General features: G+C 37.2%; 1 protein-coding gene across 2 annotated transcripts; it reads right to left on the bottom strand.

The window, feature by feature from the left end:
* Positions 1–2,732: 2,732 nt before the first annotated feature.
* On the bottom strand, positions 2,733–14,231 carry npl (N-acetylneuraminate pyruvate lyase (dihydrodipicolinate synthase)). 2 transcript variants are annotated; one of them, XM_030133006.1, is made up of 12 exons: positions 14,072–14,226; positions 13,824–13,909; positions 13,420–13,493; positions 10,388–10,475; positions 10,246–10,303; positions 8,623–8,698; positions 8,025–8,117; positions 7,201–7,346; positions 4,726–4,772; positions 4,137–4,221; positions 4,003–4,042; positions 2,733–3,891 (listed from the first exon to the last, which is right to left on the bottom strand). In XM_030133006.1, exons 2-12 carry the CDS (start codon positions 13,901–13,903, stop codon positions 3,743–3,745), a joined length of 936 nt encoding a protein of 311 aa, XP_029988866.1. In that variant the 5' UTR covers positions 13,904–13,909; positions 14,072–14,226; the 3' UTR covers positions 2,733–3,742. The 2 variants fall into 2 exon arrangements, with proteins under 2 accessions (XP_029988866.1, XP_029988867.1); XM_030133007.1 differs by lacking the exon at positions 13,420–13,493 and having other exon boundaries at positions 14,072–14,231.
* Between the last annotated feature and the right edge of the window lie 771 nt (positions 14,232–15,002).

The following is a 15,002-nucleotide window of genomic DNA, read 5'->3' as shown; positions in this document are numbered from 1 at the left end:
TTATATCACAAATAAATGTAAGCTTTCACTGAGAAGAAAGAACAGGGAACCTTTAGGGTAGAAGACACTGAAGAACTTGAAAGAGAAACTACTTCAGAAATTTCACTTAGCTGGTATCTGACAATAAACCACATTTTAACACCATAGCAGAGGAAGGTGAAATGTGAATGTCTGTACCAGATTTTCTTAAATGTTAAACTCATGTAGACATCAGGATCAATGAAAGTCAGCACTCATTCAGTTTTTACCCCTCGGCCAAGGGATATTGACATCATTTTGTCATCTGTCCATCTTCTGTCTGTCCATCCAACGACCTAATTGCATTATCTGAAGAATACATTGAGATACCTGCACCAAATTTATACTGTGGATGCATCTTGGCATGGAGCAGAAACCTATTGAAAATAGTTGACCATGACCTACTTTTTCAAGGTCAAATGGCCTTTGTGCCCTGTGCAGTTATAATGTCTCAGTACTTTCAAATATGTATGTAATAAGTGTTACACAAAGACAATCTAATCTAAATTAATTTCCATTTTAAATATTTTAATAAAGTTCTTCCCAGGCTTCACACAGATTTTCCCAGGATTATCTCTGGACCTGCTGCGGTGGTCCTGCCTCTCTCCTGCCTTCATCATCATCACTCACCTATCCTCAACTGCCTCCATGTGTCTCCCCTTACTCCCCCCTTCTCCCCCTCTCCCCCAGTCTCTATCTCTATCGCTCTCTCTTTCTTTACCCTCTCTCTTTAACCCCAACTGGTCAAGGCGGACGGCCATCCTCCAGGAGTCTGGGTCTGCTCGAGGTTTCTGCTGTTAAAGGGAAGTTTTTCCTCGCCACTGTCACCAGTCACAAGTGTTTGCTCCTGGAGGATTCTGTTGGGTTTCTGTAAATTGGCTTAGAGTCTGGTTTTGACCAACTCTATATGTAAAGTGTCATGAGATAACTTTTTTGTTGCGATCTGGCGCTATATAAATAAAATTTGATTGATTGAGTGATTTAATTGGTTTTCCCCTGTAAGTCGCTTTGGAAAAAAGCATCTGCCAAATGCATAAACATAAACATAAATTACAGGGCGGTAACTTTCAACAGAATGTTACACTATATTTGGCTGAGGGCTATTAAAAGTGTGTAGCACATTATGTTTAGGTGAAAGGATTACAAGATTCAAGAAGACATGACAGAGGCAGCACATGAAGGGAAATAAAAACAAGAAGAAGAAACAAGTAAATGTATAAAACATCAATAAAGCAATTGTATTGTTAAGGTGATAGTGTTCTGATTCAATAAATCGACAGCCTGAGGTTAAAAGAGTTCTTAAACCTGCAGAAATGGAAGCTTTTCTTTAAAGTTCTGTCTATACAAGATCAACCTGTGGCCTGCGTTTCCCATCATAGGTTTAATGCAGCCTAATCCACCCTCCATCCTAAAGGAACACTTTTCACCAGGTGCTACTTTAGGTCAAGTCAAAACATGTAGCTGGAGGTGAGGGCGGCACTCACTGCACCTGTTAGTCTTGAACAATCTGAACCTTAGAAAGCTATTGTGAAGAAACTGCAGGTAATGTGAGACACTCGAAAAGCGTCTGAATCTTCAAAGCAAAAGTTCAACAAGCATAAAATAAAAACAGGATATTTAATCTGCGTAGGATAGAGATACAGTTGGATCCAGAAGTATTTTTCACACAGGTTTTGGGATGAATTTGAAGATGTGATTGAAGTTCATCTTTAACCCATAAGGACCCAGTGCGACTTTTGTGGCACTTCCCAAAAGAATTCTTCTCTCTATTTTAACTTTTTTGAAATGATTTACCACCATTTATTATAATATCATCCTCTGAATTTTGTATTTTTTCCAGTGAAAATCATCAGTTTTCCTATGTTTAATTGACTGATCACATAGATGTTCATAACAGCTCAGAGTAAAGTCAAAGGTTATTTTATCAAACACAAGCAACACAGTTGTATAGAGTACAACGGTAAGCATCATATTCTTCTCCAGTAATGAATCTAAAATCAGAAGGGAGGTTTTGGAGCAGTATGCAGTGTCAGTTACATCCCTATGCTCTAAAAATAATTACTGCCATTACATTTTTCCATTTGTTGTAGATTGGTGGAGAGATTTTCAAAAATGATGTTTGAATCTGAGGGATTCATTAAGGCAAATAACAAGATATTTATACGTTAAAAGATCTGTGACAAGGGCAAATGGAGCATGTGTGATCTGAAATGAGAATGAGGATGTACGAAGCCCAGTCAGAAGAAGTCAGCACCTGAACTGACAAAAGCAAATACATAAGAGCTCCTCAATGGACCGTTACTGCAGTGATAAGTAAGTTTCATCTCCAAGTTCTTTAACTCTAACTGATGTAGTGGGTTGCTTCTCATCTCTTTAACAACCATCAGTTTGATACAGAGCATAAAAAGTGGACTGAGTATCAATGGGAAAAAGGTCATGCAACATAAGCCACCATTCTAGTTGAAGACTGGCAGATGGGAGCCAATCGAACAACACCAGACCCACCCTGTATCAGATAACTGGGACTGGCTTGCCTCATCTACACTGGGGGGACATCTGTGGGAATGGCACCGCTTCAGGTTCCATAGCTCTAGATGTGAACATCACCACTTCACCAAACACCCACCATGCTACTATGAATTGGCCTTATAGTTATGACGTTTCACGAGCACAGAAACGGAGAGGCGTGAATCAACAAACGGCACAAACAACTCTTAGCACCAGATCAGCATGTTCATTGGGATAACAATGATTTTTTTTAAAACAACATTACAAAAGAAAGATTTGTCACTTCTTTCATTGTACATTTCCCTTTTTATACCATTTAGAAGGCATAGATTTAAAAAACAACTTCACTATCATAACTCAACCATGGTTACAGTTAACGTATTTAAGTGTTAGATTGAATGTGCCTTTCCAAACACCAAAGTCCTTCTGGAGCAAATACACAAATCTTCCTCATCTTTGTCCTTTGTGTCTTATGGTATGTGATTGAGGCTTTTTCTACCTGGGACATTCAGGTTAGGTTGACAAAACAAACATCAATTAGGCAATGCCACTAAAGCATGAGGTAAAAAGCAATGAAACAAAACGACTATAAAGCTTTACAATGATTACAGTGTGATCACTTGCAGATGAACTGTTACATAACTAACAGTGTCTGTACGCCTCAAATGAAATCCAGATGCAGTACAGTATATGAGAATAGTAAACGGAAAAAAAACCAATACTGAATATTTGTGACAAACTCCAATTCCCTACACTTAACAAAGTACATAATAATAGTACATAGTCCAGTAGAGTTTAGTTAATGCTCACAATTCATGAAACAGCAGGAATGTTTTCAGTATGGTCATTTACATACCAGAATTCTCAAGGCCAAAAACTCAAGTCTTGAAAACGTTATTTTGCAATGGCCATAGCCTTTTTACTATTGTAATTCCTATGTAATGGGATTTTGATATCCTTTGCTACTTAATTATTTATTGTCAGAATATAATAAATCAGTGATTTGTATTAAATTTGCAGCGATATGTTCTGTAAGTTGCAAAAGGCAACTTGTACATGTTTAGCTTGTATATATTTAACTGACACATTTTATTCCTGTCTCGTCTACGGTTAATAAGCGGTGCGAAGTATCAAAGTCAGATTGGAAATTTCGGATTTGTTAGTGTCTCTTTTAGTAACAGAGGATTTATAGGATTCATTCCAATATGAGAACATACTACTGTTCACTTGGAAAAAGGCTGTGAAATTTCTCTGTGAGGTTCTCAGCGAGAACTGCAGCGCATGGCGTCAGTGGGAGTCGAGGGGGTCCCAAATGCAAGCCTGACAGCTCGGCCATCAGCCGTTTATTCACTCCCACATTAAAACCTGCAAATGACATCAGAAATGTTTATACCTTTAAAAAAAAAAAAAAGGCCAATGAAAAGTTGTTTTCAATTTGAGTTGTTTTTGGAAAAATCATTACATATAATCACTCACCAAGTTTTGTAGCAAAAGTGATCAGCTCCTGCAACTTGAACTGCACAAGAAAATTAAGATAAAAATGTCAGTAACCAAAAGTGATGGAAAAGAACAACAGAAGTTGAGAATAACAGCAGAATGGTGCATGATACCTGTATTTTCCGAGCTTGGATAAGGTTGTTATTCTCAAAAGCGGTTATTAGCTCATTCATGTGACGTCCGACATAGTTGTATGTGCTGCAAACAGAGGAATTAAAATGGTAAGATATTACCAGTGTATTTGCTGTTGTTAAGATGTTAACATATTAAAATGTTTATATGCAAACAGTATTTTGATCCAACTCCAACTCACAAGTCTGTATACATTTATGTACAGACCCAATACCAAGCAAGTTTCAAAACCTACAGTTCCTTGAGTGACCACTGGGGGGCTGGGTCCAAAAGTGAGTCAGTCCCCATACACCCCCCTGTTAAATGTCCTGGTATTAAAATAGAAACTGCTTTGGTCTCAATAATTAATTTCCTTCTTCATGCAGTTCATGTCATTTTTTTTTTTTTTTTACACAATTTATCTGTTCATATACTTTTACAAAGTCTTAAGATGGATCTACGTAGGATTGATATTCCAAACCATTAACGGCAGGAGGAGGTCACAAACCAGCAAATACGTACTTAGGACAAAGTAACAATATTTCCTTCTCATGCAGAGAAAGCATTATGTGGATGTAAACACATACTGACCTGCCAACTGCACCATCGACTCCCAAAACCAGACCTGCCAGTAGTTGCTATAATAACATCAAAGAAATCGTGTTTTAGGTTTGCTCTACAGATTCAGAAAACAGCATTCTGTCATTAAAAAGGCAAACTGCAGTCTTAAAGGCTCAGCCACAAACAGTGTTGGGCAAATTGCTTTTAAAAATTAGTTATAGTTACTAGTTACTTTCCCAAAAAAGTAATTGAATTAGTAACTGAATTACTCCTTCATAAATGTAATTAGTTATCAGGGAAAGTAATTATTAAGTTACTTTTTTGAAAAACCTTCAAATATGTAAAAGAAAACTGATTTTTGAGCAGGTTTCACGGGCCAGTTGCAGAGAGCAGAACACTATAGATGGTACTTTATTTAACTTCATATTTATTGGAGTGTGAACAAAATTAAAAACATCCCTGAAATAATAAAGCAGTGTCATCCTTTGTGGGTTCTACTGCCTCTCCTTCTCATCCTTTGGCAAGTTTGAGTTAATGAATACAAGTGATCTCACTTTTGTGTCTTGAGGCGACTTCTCCGATAATATTAGTCCTGTCTTAGAGAATACTCATTCAGATGGAACTGATGTTCCCACTAAACGGAGCCTCTATACCCTGACTTTGGTAAGGCTGGGGTCTACCAGGGCCCGGCTTTTCCGCCACATAAGGGGATCTGCATTTATAGGAAGAAGATATTCCTCAAGTTAATCCCACATCTCCACTTTTTTCAGTTGCTCCTCCCTGATACAGCGGTAAATGTCTCCAGTCCAGTCAGTCGGACTCACTGATAACTCCTCCCCTATATTAGCTGCGTACATAGCTGCGTTCAAGTGAATGGGGTGTGCTGCGGACAACTCAAACTTGGACATGTCATTACTCATTCAGGTGAAGGCAGCGTGGACAGCTCAGACTCATGGGGCACACAGGTGAAGCATGAAGGCAGTGTGGGCAATTTGAATATAAGAACTGCTCGCAAACGAATGGCTCGAATCGGTTCTTATCTTTCACTTAAAATAGCTGTTCAAAAGACTCGTCTGCGAACATCCTATCTCTCGTGCCAGGCTGAGCGAGCCAGGACGGATAACAGCTGTTAGATATCAGTGCATAGTAATGCACCACATTTCACTGCCGGTAACGGTAATGGCGTTGTAACTTTTCAAATTGTAATTAATTAGATTACCCATTACTGGAAAACAGTAACGGCGTTAGTAACAGCATTATTTTTAATGCTGTTATTCCCAACACTGGTCACAAAGCTTCTTACGAACGATGGGTTTGTACGAATCTCCCAGTTCATACGAGATCTGGGGTTCGTAGACATTCGTGGAGGGAGCAGTAGTTTCTCACGGTCATATCACAAATTTGGTACGGCTGCCATTCAAATCGCAAGAGCAACTTGAGGCCTCCATGAGAAAATGACATGATTTCGTGTCATACAAAGACTGTAAAGTTGTCACGTTCTACATAAGGGTGCCTTGGGACCTTCCTACATCAGACCTACTGCCACTTCATGAATTATTTTCCCTCCAGGTTTTGTGTTGTTTCTTCATGTTTATTTTTCTGTTCATAAAACACTTTCCCTTCAGCACCATGCATTTGAGTCCAGTCATTCACTCCATCTTGACAATTTGTATACGACCCCCTCTAAGAATGCCACGAATGCCATAAGAATGACGCACAACTGCCTATAGGAACACCTTACGTCCACCTTAAGAAAGTTGTGCAATTTCTGTCTGTACGTCCCTTCACATGAACGTTGTAAGGGGCCCCTAATAACGTGTTCTTGCAATCTACTTTTGGCCACCGCAGGAATAGGGGGTTCTAGAAGGGCCTCCTGATCCATGAACATTGTGCGTTGTTCTTGGGTTGTTCCTAAGGCATTCGTTAGGGCGCCCTACGAAAGAGGGTTTCGTAGCACGTTTGTAGAAAATCTTGCACAAGATCATCCACCTGGCTATGAACTTAGGAAGGGTCTATGACCACTCCTTTCTTACAAGGCCGCCTTGAGAACACGTACAAAATGGTCCATAATAATAATAATAATAATGGATTAGATTTATTTAGCGCTTTTCTATGAACGCATACTCAAAGTGCACAGTTATTCATTCGCTCTCACATTCCCCCTCTGGTGGTGATAAACTACATTCGTAGCCACGGCTGCCCTGGGGCAGGCTGATGGAAGCGTGGCTGCCAATTCGCGCCTACAGCCCCTCCGACCAACACCGAACATTCATGCACATTCATACACCAGTGTGAGTAGCAGCACTGGAGGCAAGGAGGGTGAAGTGTCTTGCCCAAGGACACAACAGCACATGACTGAGACAGAGTGGGATTCAAACCGCCAACCCTTCGGTTATTGGACGACCTCCATGGCCGCCCCATAAATTGTTCACATGGTGTTTGTAGCCGTTCGTAACGGCATTTGTGACTGAGCCTTAAAGCAGATGAAGATGGAGTAAAGCCGACCTCGTCCATGCCGTACAGGACTACCCAGTCAGGGCGAGAGCAGCTCACACACTGGCCCATGTCGGTGAGGTCAAACCCGGTGAACTTCACCCCTCTGTAGGAAGGAATAAAAGTCTCAATCCCCTCCAGCACATCTCTTGCTGTCACTGTAAAAGAAAGATTATTAGAAGAAGATTATCTAATATCAGCAAAAGCATTCTTTTAGTACATCACCATGGTTAGATCTAGAGTTGAAATGACTGACTTGAATCAGTAAAAAAAATATTCAATTACAATTTTCCTGAATCGAAGTTTTGTTTCCTTAATTTTTCTGCTGTTCAACATTGGTTCCACTCTTGTGTTTCACCCGGATGCTTATTGTGATGCACACAGCACCCGGATCAACACAAACATGGAACATAGCTCAGAAGGGACGAGGACAAAAAGGCAGAAAATGTTTATATGCTCACTTTTCTTCATTACAACCATCAATTACTCCTTTAAACTTTTAAGCTTTCACACTGTTATTAAAAATATTTGGGTTTATTTTTTTAAGTTGTATGTTAGTTACATCTTAAGTTGTAAGTAATTTAACAAGTTAGATACAAATTTGTTGGAGACTGCAGGGCATTGTGTGTAGATGTCATTTAAGTTGCCACACACACACACACACTATTTGCTTTTACTCGTATACTTTTTGTGGTTGTTTCAGATGGTTCCAAGATAAAAGTTGTTTGTCTTTTTGCCATTTTTTTCCCTATTCAAATAATCAAAAATAATCGATAGCCATCTATTCCTACATGTGACATGCCTGTAAATGCAAAATACCAGTGAGTGGGACTAACCGTTAACTCCTGTAAAAGCTGGAAGATGATAATAATAGAAGGGCACATTTGGAGCTGCTGCAGCCACTTCCTGTAGGAACGACCGCAGTTCAGCTGAAATAGGGAAGTGGGAAAAAAATGTGGAAAAGTTACATCCTTTACATGGTCTGTTTGTACAACTGACATTTGACTATTTTTCAGACATGTGGAAGAAGATGGAAGCAGGACACCAGTGTTCATTTCACTGACACCTAATTTTCATTTTATTTTTTGTCAACATTTTTCCACCTTTTAAAAATGAGATGATGATTTAATACAAACTGCTTTGGGATCAGAAAAATAATACATAAAAAAATCATAAAAATCCATACCTATTTTTGTCAAATGTTAAAGAGGGGCAATTTTGGAAAAGAGCCAATCAAATACATGTTCTTTTTCTAAAAAAATGTATTTTAATCTGCTAACACACAGAGGATAAGGACTAACATCTTGGATAAACACACATGTACCAGACATATGTATAAAACACATAAGATTTAATTTGACTAAAATTTTAATTATATTTATAGTCAAAATGAACTCTGTGGGCTGCTGAGGGCTTCATCATTTGGTCACAAACCTGCATTTTGGGGCTTAAAGAAGGAGGGGGCGATGACTGATATCCCATCTACTCCGATTTGCGCTGCATGACGAGCCTGGAGGAAATGTGGCAAAATAAAATGAGATAAAAAAAAAAGAGACGACATTTGTGTTAATTCTACTTTTACTCAGGAATGTGTTATTCATTTGAAAAATGTACTTGTAAATACATTTTTCATGTAGTCTGTGTTTAATACGAGAAATATGCATATCCATAGTAGTACATATATTGTATGTAACATTGGCTACATGGATTACCATCTACATCCATTTAAAAGGGTACAACACTGGTTTGTTTCCACAGGGATAAAGACTAAACAGAGTACACTCCTGTGCAAATCAGAGAAACATTTCAAGTGCAGTTATTTCTCCACCTTGACTATTACATTTCATCACAAATATCAGTACATTCTGATACTTACATTGTCAACAGACTCATTAGCTCAGATTATTAGATTACATTAGATTACTGTCAGTTTAAATGAATGTAACAGTAACACACAGAAAAGACAATCGCTTTGTTTAACCCTTGGTGCACATCATCACAGAGACAAACACAACAGGATGAAGACATTGTACAAGACACAACATGACAAACATTATTTAAAAAGACACAGCAAGAGGAAAACACATGATTAGTTGAAGATTTCATTATTTAGTGCTTGATTAAATCTCAATTTAATCACATCAGCACAACTGTTAATGCAAAGAAGGAAAATGACTGACATCTGAGTTGTTATTCAACAGGATGAAAATAAAGTATAAAAGGTGTAACAGACAGAGACTGGACAGAAAAGAAGAGGAATCAGGTTTCAGGTTCTGTTGCTAACAGTAAAAACTGTTCAGTCTATTATTTTTTATTTTTTATTTTACTTGAAGTTATAACAGTTTACTTGTCTTCAGATTCCATACTGATAACACGTGAAAGGACTATTTTTTGCTTTTATATTTTGAGATCTTTCCAGAGCCTGTGCTTTTTTTAACGGCAAGAAAAGGTGAATCATCAGTGTCTGTTAGTCTCAAGGAGGAAAGAACACCCAGTGCTTCTTTCCTTCATGTGATTAATGTCCTGGAAAAACCAGAAAATAAACAACTAAAAGTAGTGCATAGAGCACAATGTGATCTATCTTTAAATTGTGGTTGCACATACACACCATGTGGATGGCCAACTACTATGTTAACATGTAAATAATATTACATTTTAATTATTTATTTATAGAAATATTTATAGAAATACCAAATTTCTTATTTTTTCCCTTCTATTTAATTTTTCATTTGTTTGTGATTTTTCTCCACCTGTTTTTTTTTCTCTGCATTTGCTTGTTGTATGTTGTTGCTGTTAACTATGAAATTTCCCCATGGTGCAATAAATAAAGTCTTATCTGATCTGATCTGTCGAACCCTTGATCATAAAGGCCTTTAGGAACTGACAATTTAGTGGAGACGCTGTTATTATGTAACTTTAAACCACACATAATCCTGCTTATTGGAATTAAGTCAGTTTCATCAAGCTGGAAAAGCAGGAGGATCTTTTCACAGTAACACTTGGATGTAGATTCAGGCAAGTCTCAATGTTCTCTTCAGTGTGATGTAAACCTCTTACCAGTTCTTGGGCATCTTTTAGACTCGTGCAGCCAACATGCACGATCACCTGGTCCAGTCTGTGGAGAAATGAGCTCATTTTCCTGTGCACCGGACTCAACATTTAAAAACAGTTTCCACATTAAGTGTGCATCATGACGTACTTGCCCTTTCCTTTAAGACACCAGTCCTCTGCCAGAACCTTCCTCTCCTCGACACTGAGAGACATTCCTTCTCCGGTGGTGCCATTCACTGAAAGCAAGTAGAACCTTGTTTTATTCACATCTCAGTACAAAAGACACTAAATCCTACTGAGTCTAAGCATCATTAATCAACAATCACATACAAAACTGTAATTAATTGGGAATCAGTGTAGAAGGAAGGTAGAACAAACACAAAAGGATTACCTAGCAAGCACAGTCAAGCGTCATATACATAGCAGTCAATCTGAGGAACACGTGTTGACTTGTTTTTGTGCAAAAAAAAAGAAGACAACTCAGGTGGACGGAATGCAGTTAAAGGGGTCAGTGTGTAACATTTGTGGTATCCAGTCTTGGAGTTGCACACTGCAGCCAACCACTGTTGTTTTTGTTCGCTCTAAACTTTGGGAACTAAACCCATAAAGACCCAGCGCTACTATTGGGTTAGTACCCAAATAAAATTTTCTCTATAGCTAACCTTTCTTAAGTGATTTATCACCATTTATTGTAATATTATCCTCTGTATTTTCCATTTTATCAGTATAAATCAGATATTTTCCTGTATTTCATTTACTGATCATGTAGATGTTCATAAAAGCTCAGATTCAAGTTGAGGGTTGTTATATCAAAAAGAGAGAAAATTTCAGAAAAAGTGACTTCTTCAGTAAAATCTATCATTAACTGAACATAAACCAAGCAATTCCATCCACTGTCATTGATCCAACTCCATGGATTTTACTGGTGAATCAATGTTGTAGAAGATGACTGTGTTTCCACATTCACTACGGAGCCTCTGAACGTCCACATGGGTCATATCTGACTGCATTTTACACCAGTTATTTACATGCATTGATATGATTAGTGGATCAACAGGTATTAAACAGTTTAGATCAGTGGATGCTTTTGGTCAGTTAAGGGAATATTAAGTGTGGTCATCAGTCAAACGAAGCAGTTGACAGTAATGCATTTGCCGCTGGGTAGAAATTCAGTAGATGAGATAAGCTCCCAATGTATATATAAACAACTCATTCTAAGGAAAAAAGCCCTGAACAATTCATAGTTCTATACGATTTATACTCAGATGAAAACTTCATTATTACATTAATAATGATGCTAATAATAATCAACAATATTCCTTTACTGGAATTAAATCCCACTAAATCTTACACACTGGAGCTTCAATGGGTAATCAGCCCTTTGACCTTTGACAAACAGGGACTGCTTCTGTTTGTCAAAGGTCACACAGGCTAAATCAAAGTATGATCAAGTACAAAAGTGTCAACACAGAAAGATGTTGGAATGATTCACTGATCTGAGTAAAGTCTGAAGAGCAGTAATCAGAGTCACATGAATCTGTCTGATCTTGGTGAATAAAGAGAAGGAGGCAGAGTTGGTGCCTTTAACCCTATCATGACAGTAAAAGTTAAAGGGACAGGGACAACAATGAGTTTCAGACAAAACAGATCATCATGAAACAACACAAAACAACAACACACCAACTCTACAAATAACAAGTGTGACTGTATATTTCCTAAATTACTAAAATAACATTTTGATAAATTAAAATTTAAGTGGGCTCTAGGGTTTGCCCATGAGACTTTTTTTTGCACAAGTGGTTAAAAGCACACTTTCTTGAGAAAACTGACACTGAAAACCAAAATCTCTATGGAATTTTGTAATGATTGAAAACATGCATGAGCTCTCTCATAAAGTTATGACTTGTTACTGCATCTTTACAAAAGGTTTTAAAACACAAGTTAACTCTATGAAAATGTAAAAAATTATTAGATCAATAGTTTGAAAGACAGAGTTTGCATTGTATACATTTTTGTTGGTAAATTGCACAGGTGTTTAAAAAGCACACTCTCTTAAAGTGTAAAGAAAAATGAAAACCATTACTTGAGTCAAACTGTGTAGCAATTGTCAACCGTTCTTTGGAATTTTGTCATCACGGAAATGACAATAATTGACTATCTTAGCATTTTTCAGTTGCTATTACCCCACACCCACGAAGGGGAGGCAAGAGGTATTGTTTTTGGCTGTTTATTTGTTAATGCTTTGGCAGCAAAACTATTGGTTGAATTCATACCAAATTGGCTTTATAGATTGCCAGTAACCCAGAATAGATGTCATTAAATTTTGGGAAAAGTAGGTCAAAGTTCACATTTTTTATAAATTTTTAAAATATTTTTTCCCCATTTACTTATAATGGGCAAATGTCAATTTTAACCAAATTTTCTTAAATTGTTGCAAGGATATAGAGATTCATTTTAGACATCATTCTGCAAAATATCTAAGTGATAGCTTGTTTCTGAATTTTTTCGTTACATTTTTAAATCTTTTCTTTTCTCATTTACTTATAATGGGTGGATTTCCAAATGTCTATAAAAACATCAACTTTGTTTCAGTTGACTTCAAACTTGGCACATATAAAATTTTCATATTTAACAAATATTGAATATGGATGAAAGAGTTGATCGATGCCAAAATAAGCTACAACAGGTGCAAGTGGTGGGGTTTGTTGTTCCTGGCACCACTTGTTTTAACTATAATTTTAATACTTGTGATGCACAATTATGGAAATCAATTTGGATGCAGTATTTAAATAAGTTTCACTGCAGTTTCACTCAACTACATGATGGCAAATAAGAAATCAAAAAATATTTTTGATTCATTGCTCTCCTGGGTCTCATTGGTTTTTCTTTCTTTGTGGAAAGATTACAGTTAAGGTACTTTGTATTTGAGGTTTTTAGTGTATGGATAAAAGAACAGTGTAACAGTGCAGACATGAACTACAACTGGTTTAACATATTTACTGAAATTTAAAGGAACTTCACCCAATACTGTGACTGTTTTTACACAAAAACGAGGATTAACATGAGAATCAACACATGAACGACGTGAAACCAAAGAGGTAAAACATGCAACATCAGGGTTGATTCAAACGGGAAGAGACAATAACAAATGTCAAGGAAAGAATCCACTTGCAAACTTACCAAATACGCTTTTTACACCTTGCGTCTCTGTCAAGTAGTCAATATAAGGTCCAATCACAGATAGGTTGATTTCACTGTTTTGAGAAAATGTGGAAAAAAATAGGCCCCCACATTTGACAAAAAAGAATACCAAACACACCACAGCAGGCTAGGCTAGATCTGCTGAAGTTTTTTTTTTCTCTCTCCACAGTCATTTCTCATTTTTAACTTTGACATGAGACCTGAATGTGCTGACTTGTATTACTAAACACAACATTTAATGCTGGAGTCGTGGAAAAAGTACCAGATAGAGGGTGTGTGTGTGTGTGTGTGTGTGTGTGTGTGTGTGTGTGTGTGTGTGTGTGTGTGTGTGTGTGTGTGAGTGAGTGAGTGAGTGAGTGTGTGTTTTCCTTATAATAACTTACCCTTGATTGGTGAGTGGAGTAAATGTCGCAGCAACAAGACCGGTCAGCTTTCTATGAGCAGCAGGAGCCATTATTGACATTACAACCTGACAAACAAAAAGAAAATGCAAATAGAAATGAATAAAGGAAAGGACACAGAACACTCAAAACAGAAAACAATCATAACAACAAATGGAGAGACCTACTTGAGTACACTTTCAATAAATAATCCAATATTTAGCTTAACATCCTAAACATCAGCTGCCTACCTGCTAGAACCACTTCCTTTTCCTTTACGCTGTGAACATTAAAGTAGTGTCAACAAGTCACAACAGTTCGGAACCTCTTTTCTCTTTCACTGCTCATGGATTTGTTCATATGGATGTCCTGGAGAACGTACGTAAGCGTCAAGTGACACAGCAAAGCTTCATGGGAAATGTAGTACGCTATTAGAACGTACCAACAAACCGAACAAACACCACTTTTCTCAGTTGTAATCACGAAGTCAGGATTAATGCATCGAAGCGTATTGATATATTTCTATATGTTAACATTTATGGCATATTTGAATGTCGTTATTCTTCAAGAAGCAATCATGCTGCATTCAATTACTATCGAAAGATTAATATTTCAACAACTGCACACAAGGCAGCGAGCCAATAAATTATTTATCAAAGCATATATTGCCAAGAAAAAACGATAAACTCTTAAGAACGTACATTATGGTGACACTCACATCTTATAGGCTAATTGTTATATGGTTATTACACTAAAAAGGGTAATAAAGGCAAAATTGTAACGTACGACAATAGGAAAACTTGCAATTAATTAATAAGGTTTTGAATCAGCTAAATTTTTTTTAAATTAAAAAAGTCCCTATTAGTAATCCTTAAACTGCAAATATATAACTACTTAGAGGCATAAAAATGTACTTTCCGAGCTTTGTGAACTACACAGATAGGCAACGTTACACAGATGCGGGCGGGACAAAGAATATGTGTTATTTTATTTTCCACATTATGTCTTACAGGAGAGTTTTGTTGTGCAATTCTAACAAGATATGTGACTTAAATTAGCAAATGTATTCTAGATATAAAGAATTACAATAATTGGTACGTATTTATTTGTAATTACAGTTTGATCATTTAAAATGCTACTTTGTGTTTCGGAGCTTAACTGAGGGTCCTGCCTGAGAGACTA

The sequence above is a fragment of the Sphaeramia orbicularis genome, chromosome 4 (genome assembly GCF_902148855.1).
Source record: "Sphaeramia orbicularis chromosome 4, fSphaOr1.1, whole genome shotgun sequence".
NCBI lineage: Eukaryota > Metazoa > Chordata > Actinopteri > Kurtiformes > Apogonidae > Sphaeramia > Sphaeramia orbicularis.
This window is presented reverse-complemented; position numbering and strand designations above follow the sequence as displayed.

Coding starts and splice junctions, on each gene's coding strand:
- npl (XM_030133006.1), bottom strand. CDS start 13,903: ATGTCAATAATGGCTCCTGCTGCTCATAGAAAGCTGACCGGTCTTGTT. Junction 10,476..13,419: donor AGGTGTAAAAAGCGTATTTG/GTAAGTTTGCAA, acceptor ACTTGCTTTCAG/TGAATGGCACCACCGGAGAA. Junction 4,773..7,200: donor TCCTGTACGGCATGGACGAG/GTCGGCTTTACT, acceptor ATGTTATTATAG/CAACTACTGGCAGGTCTGGT.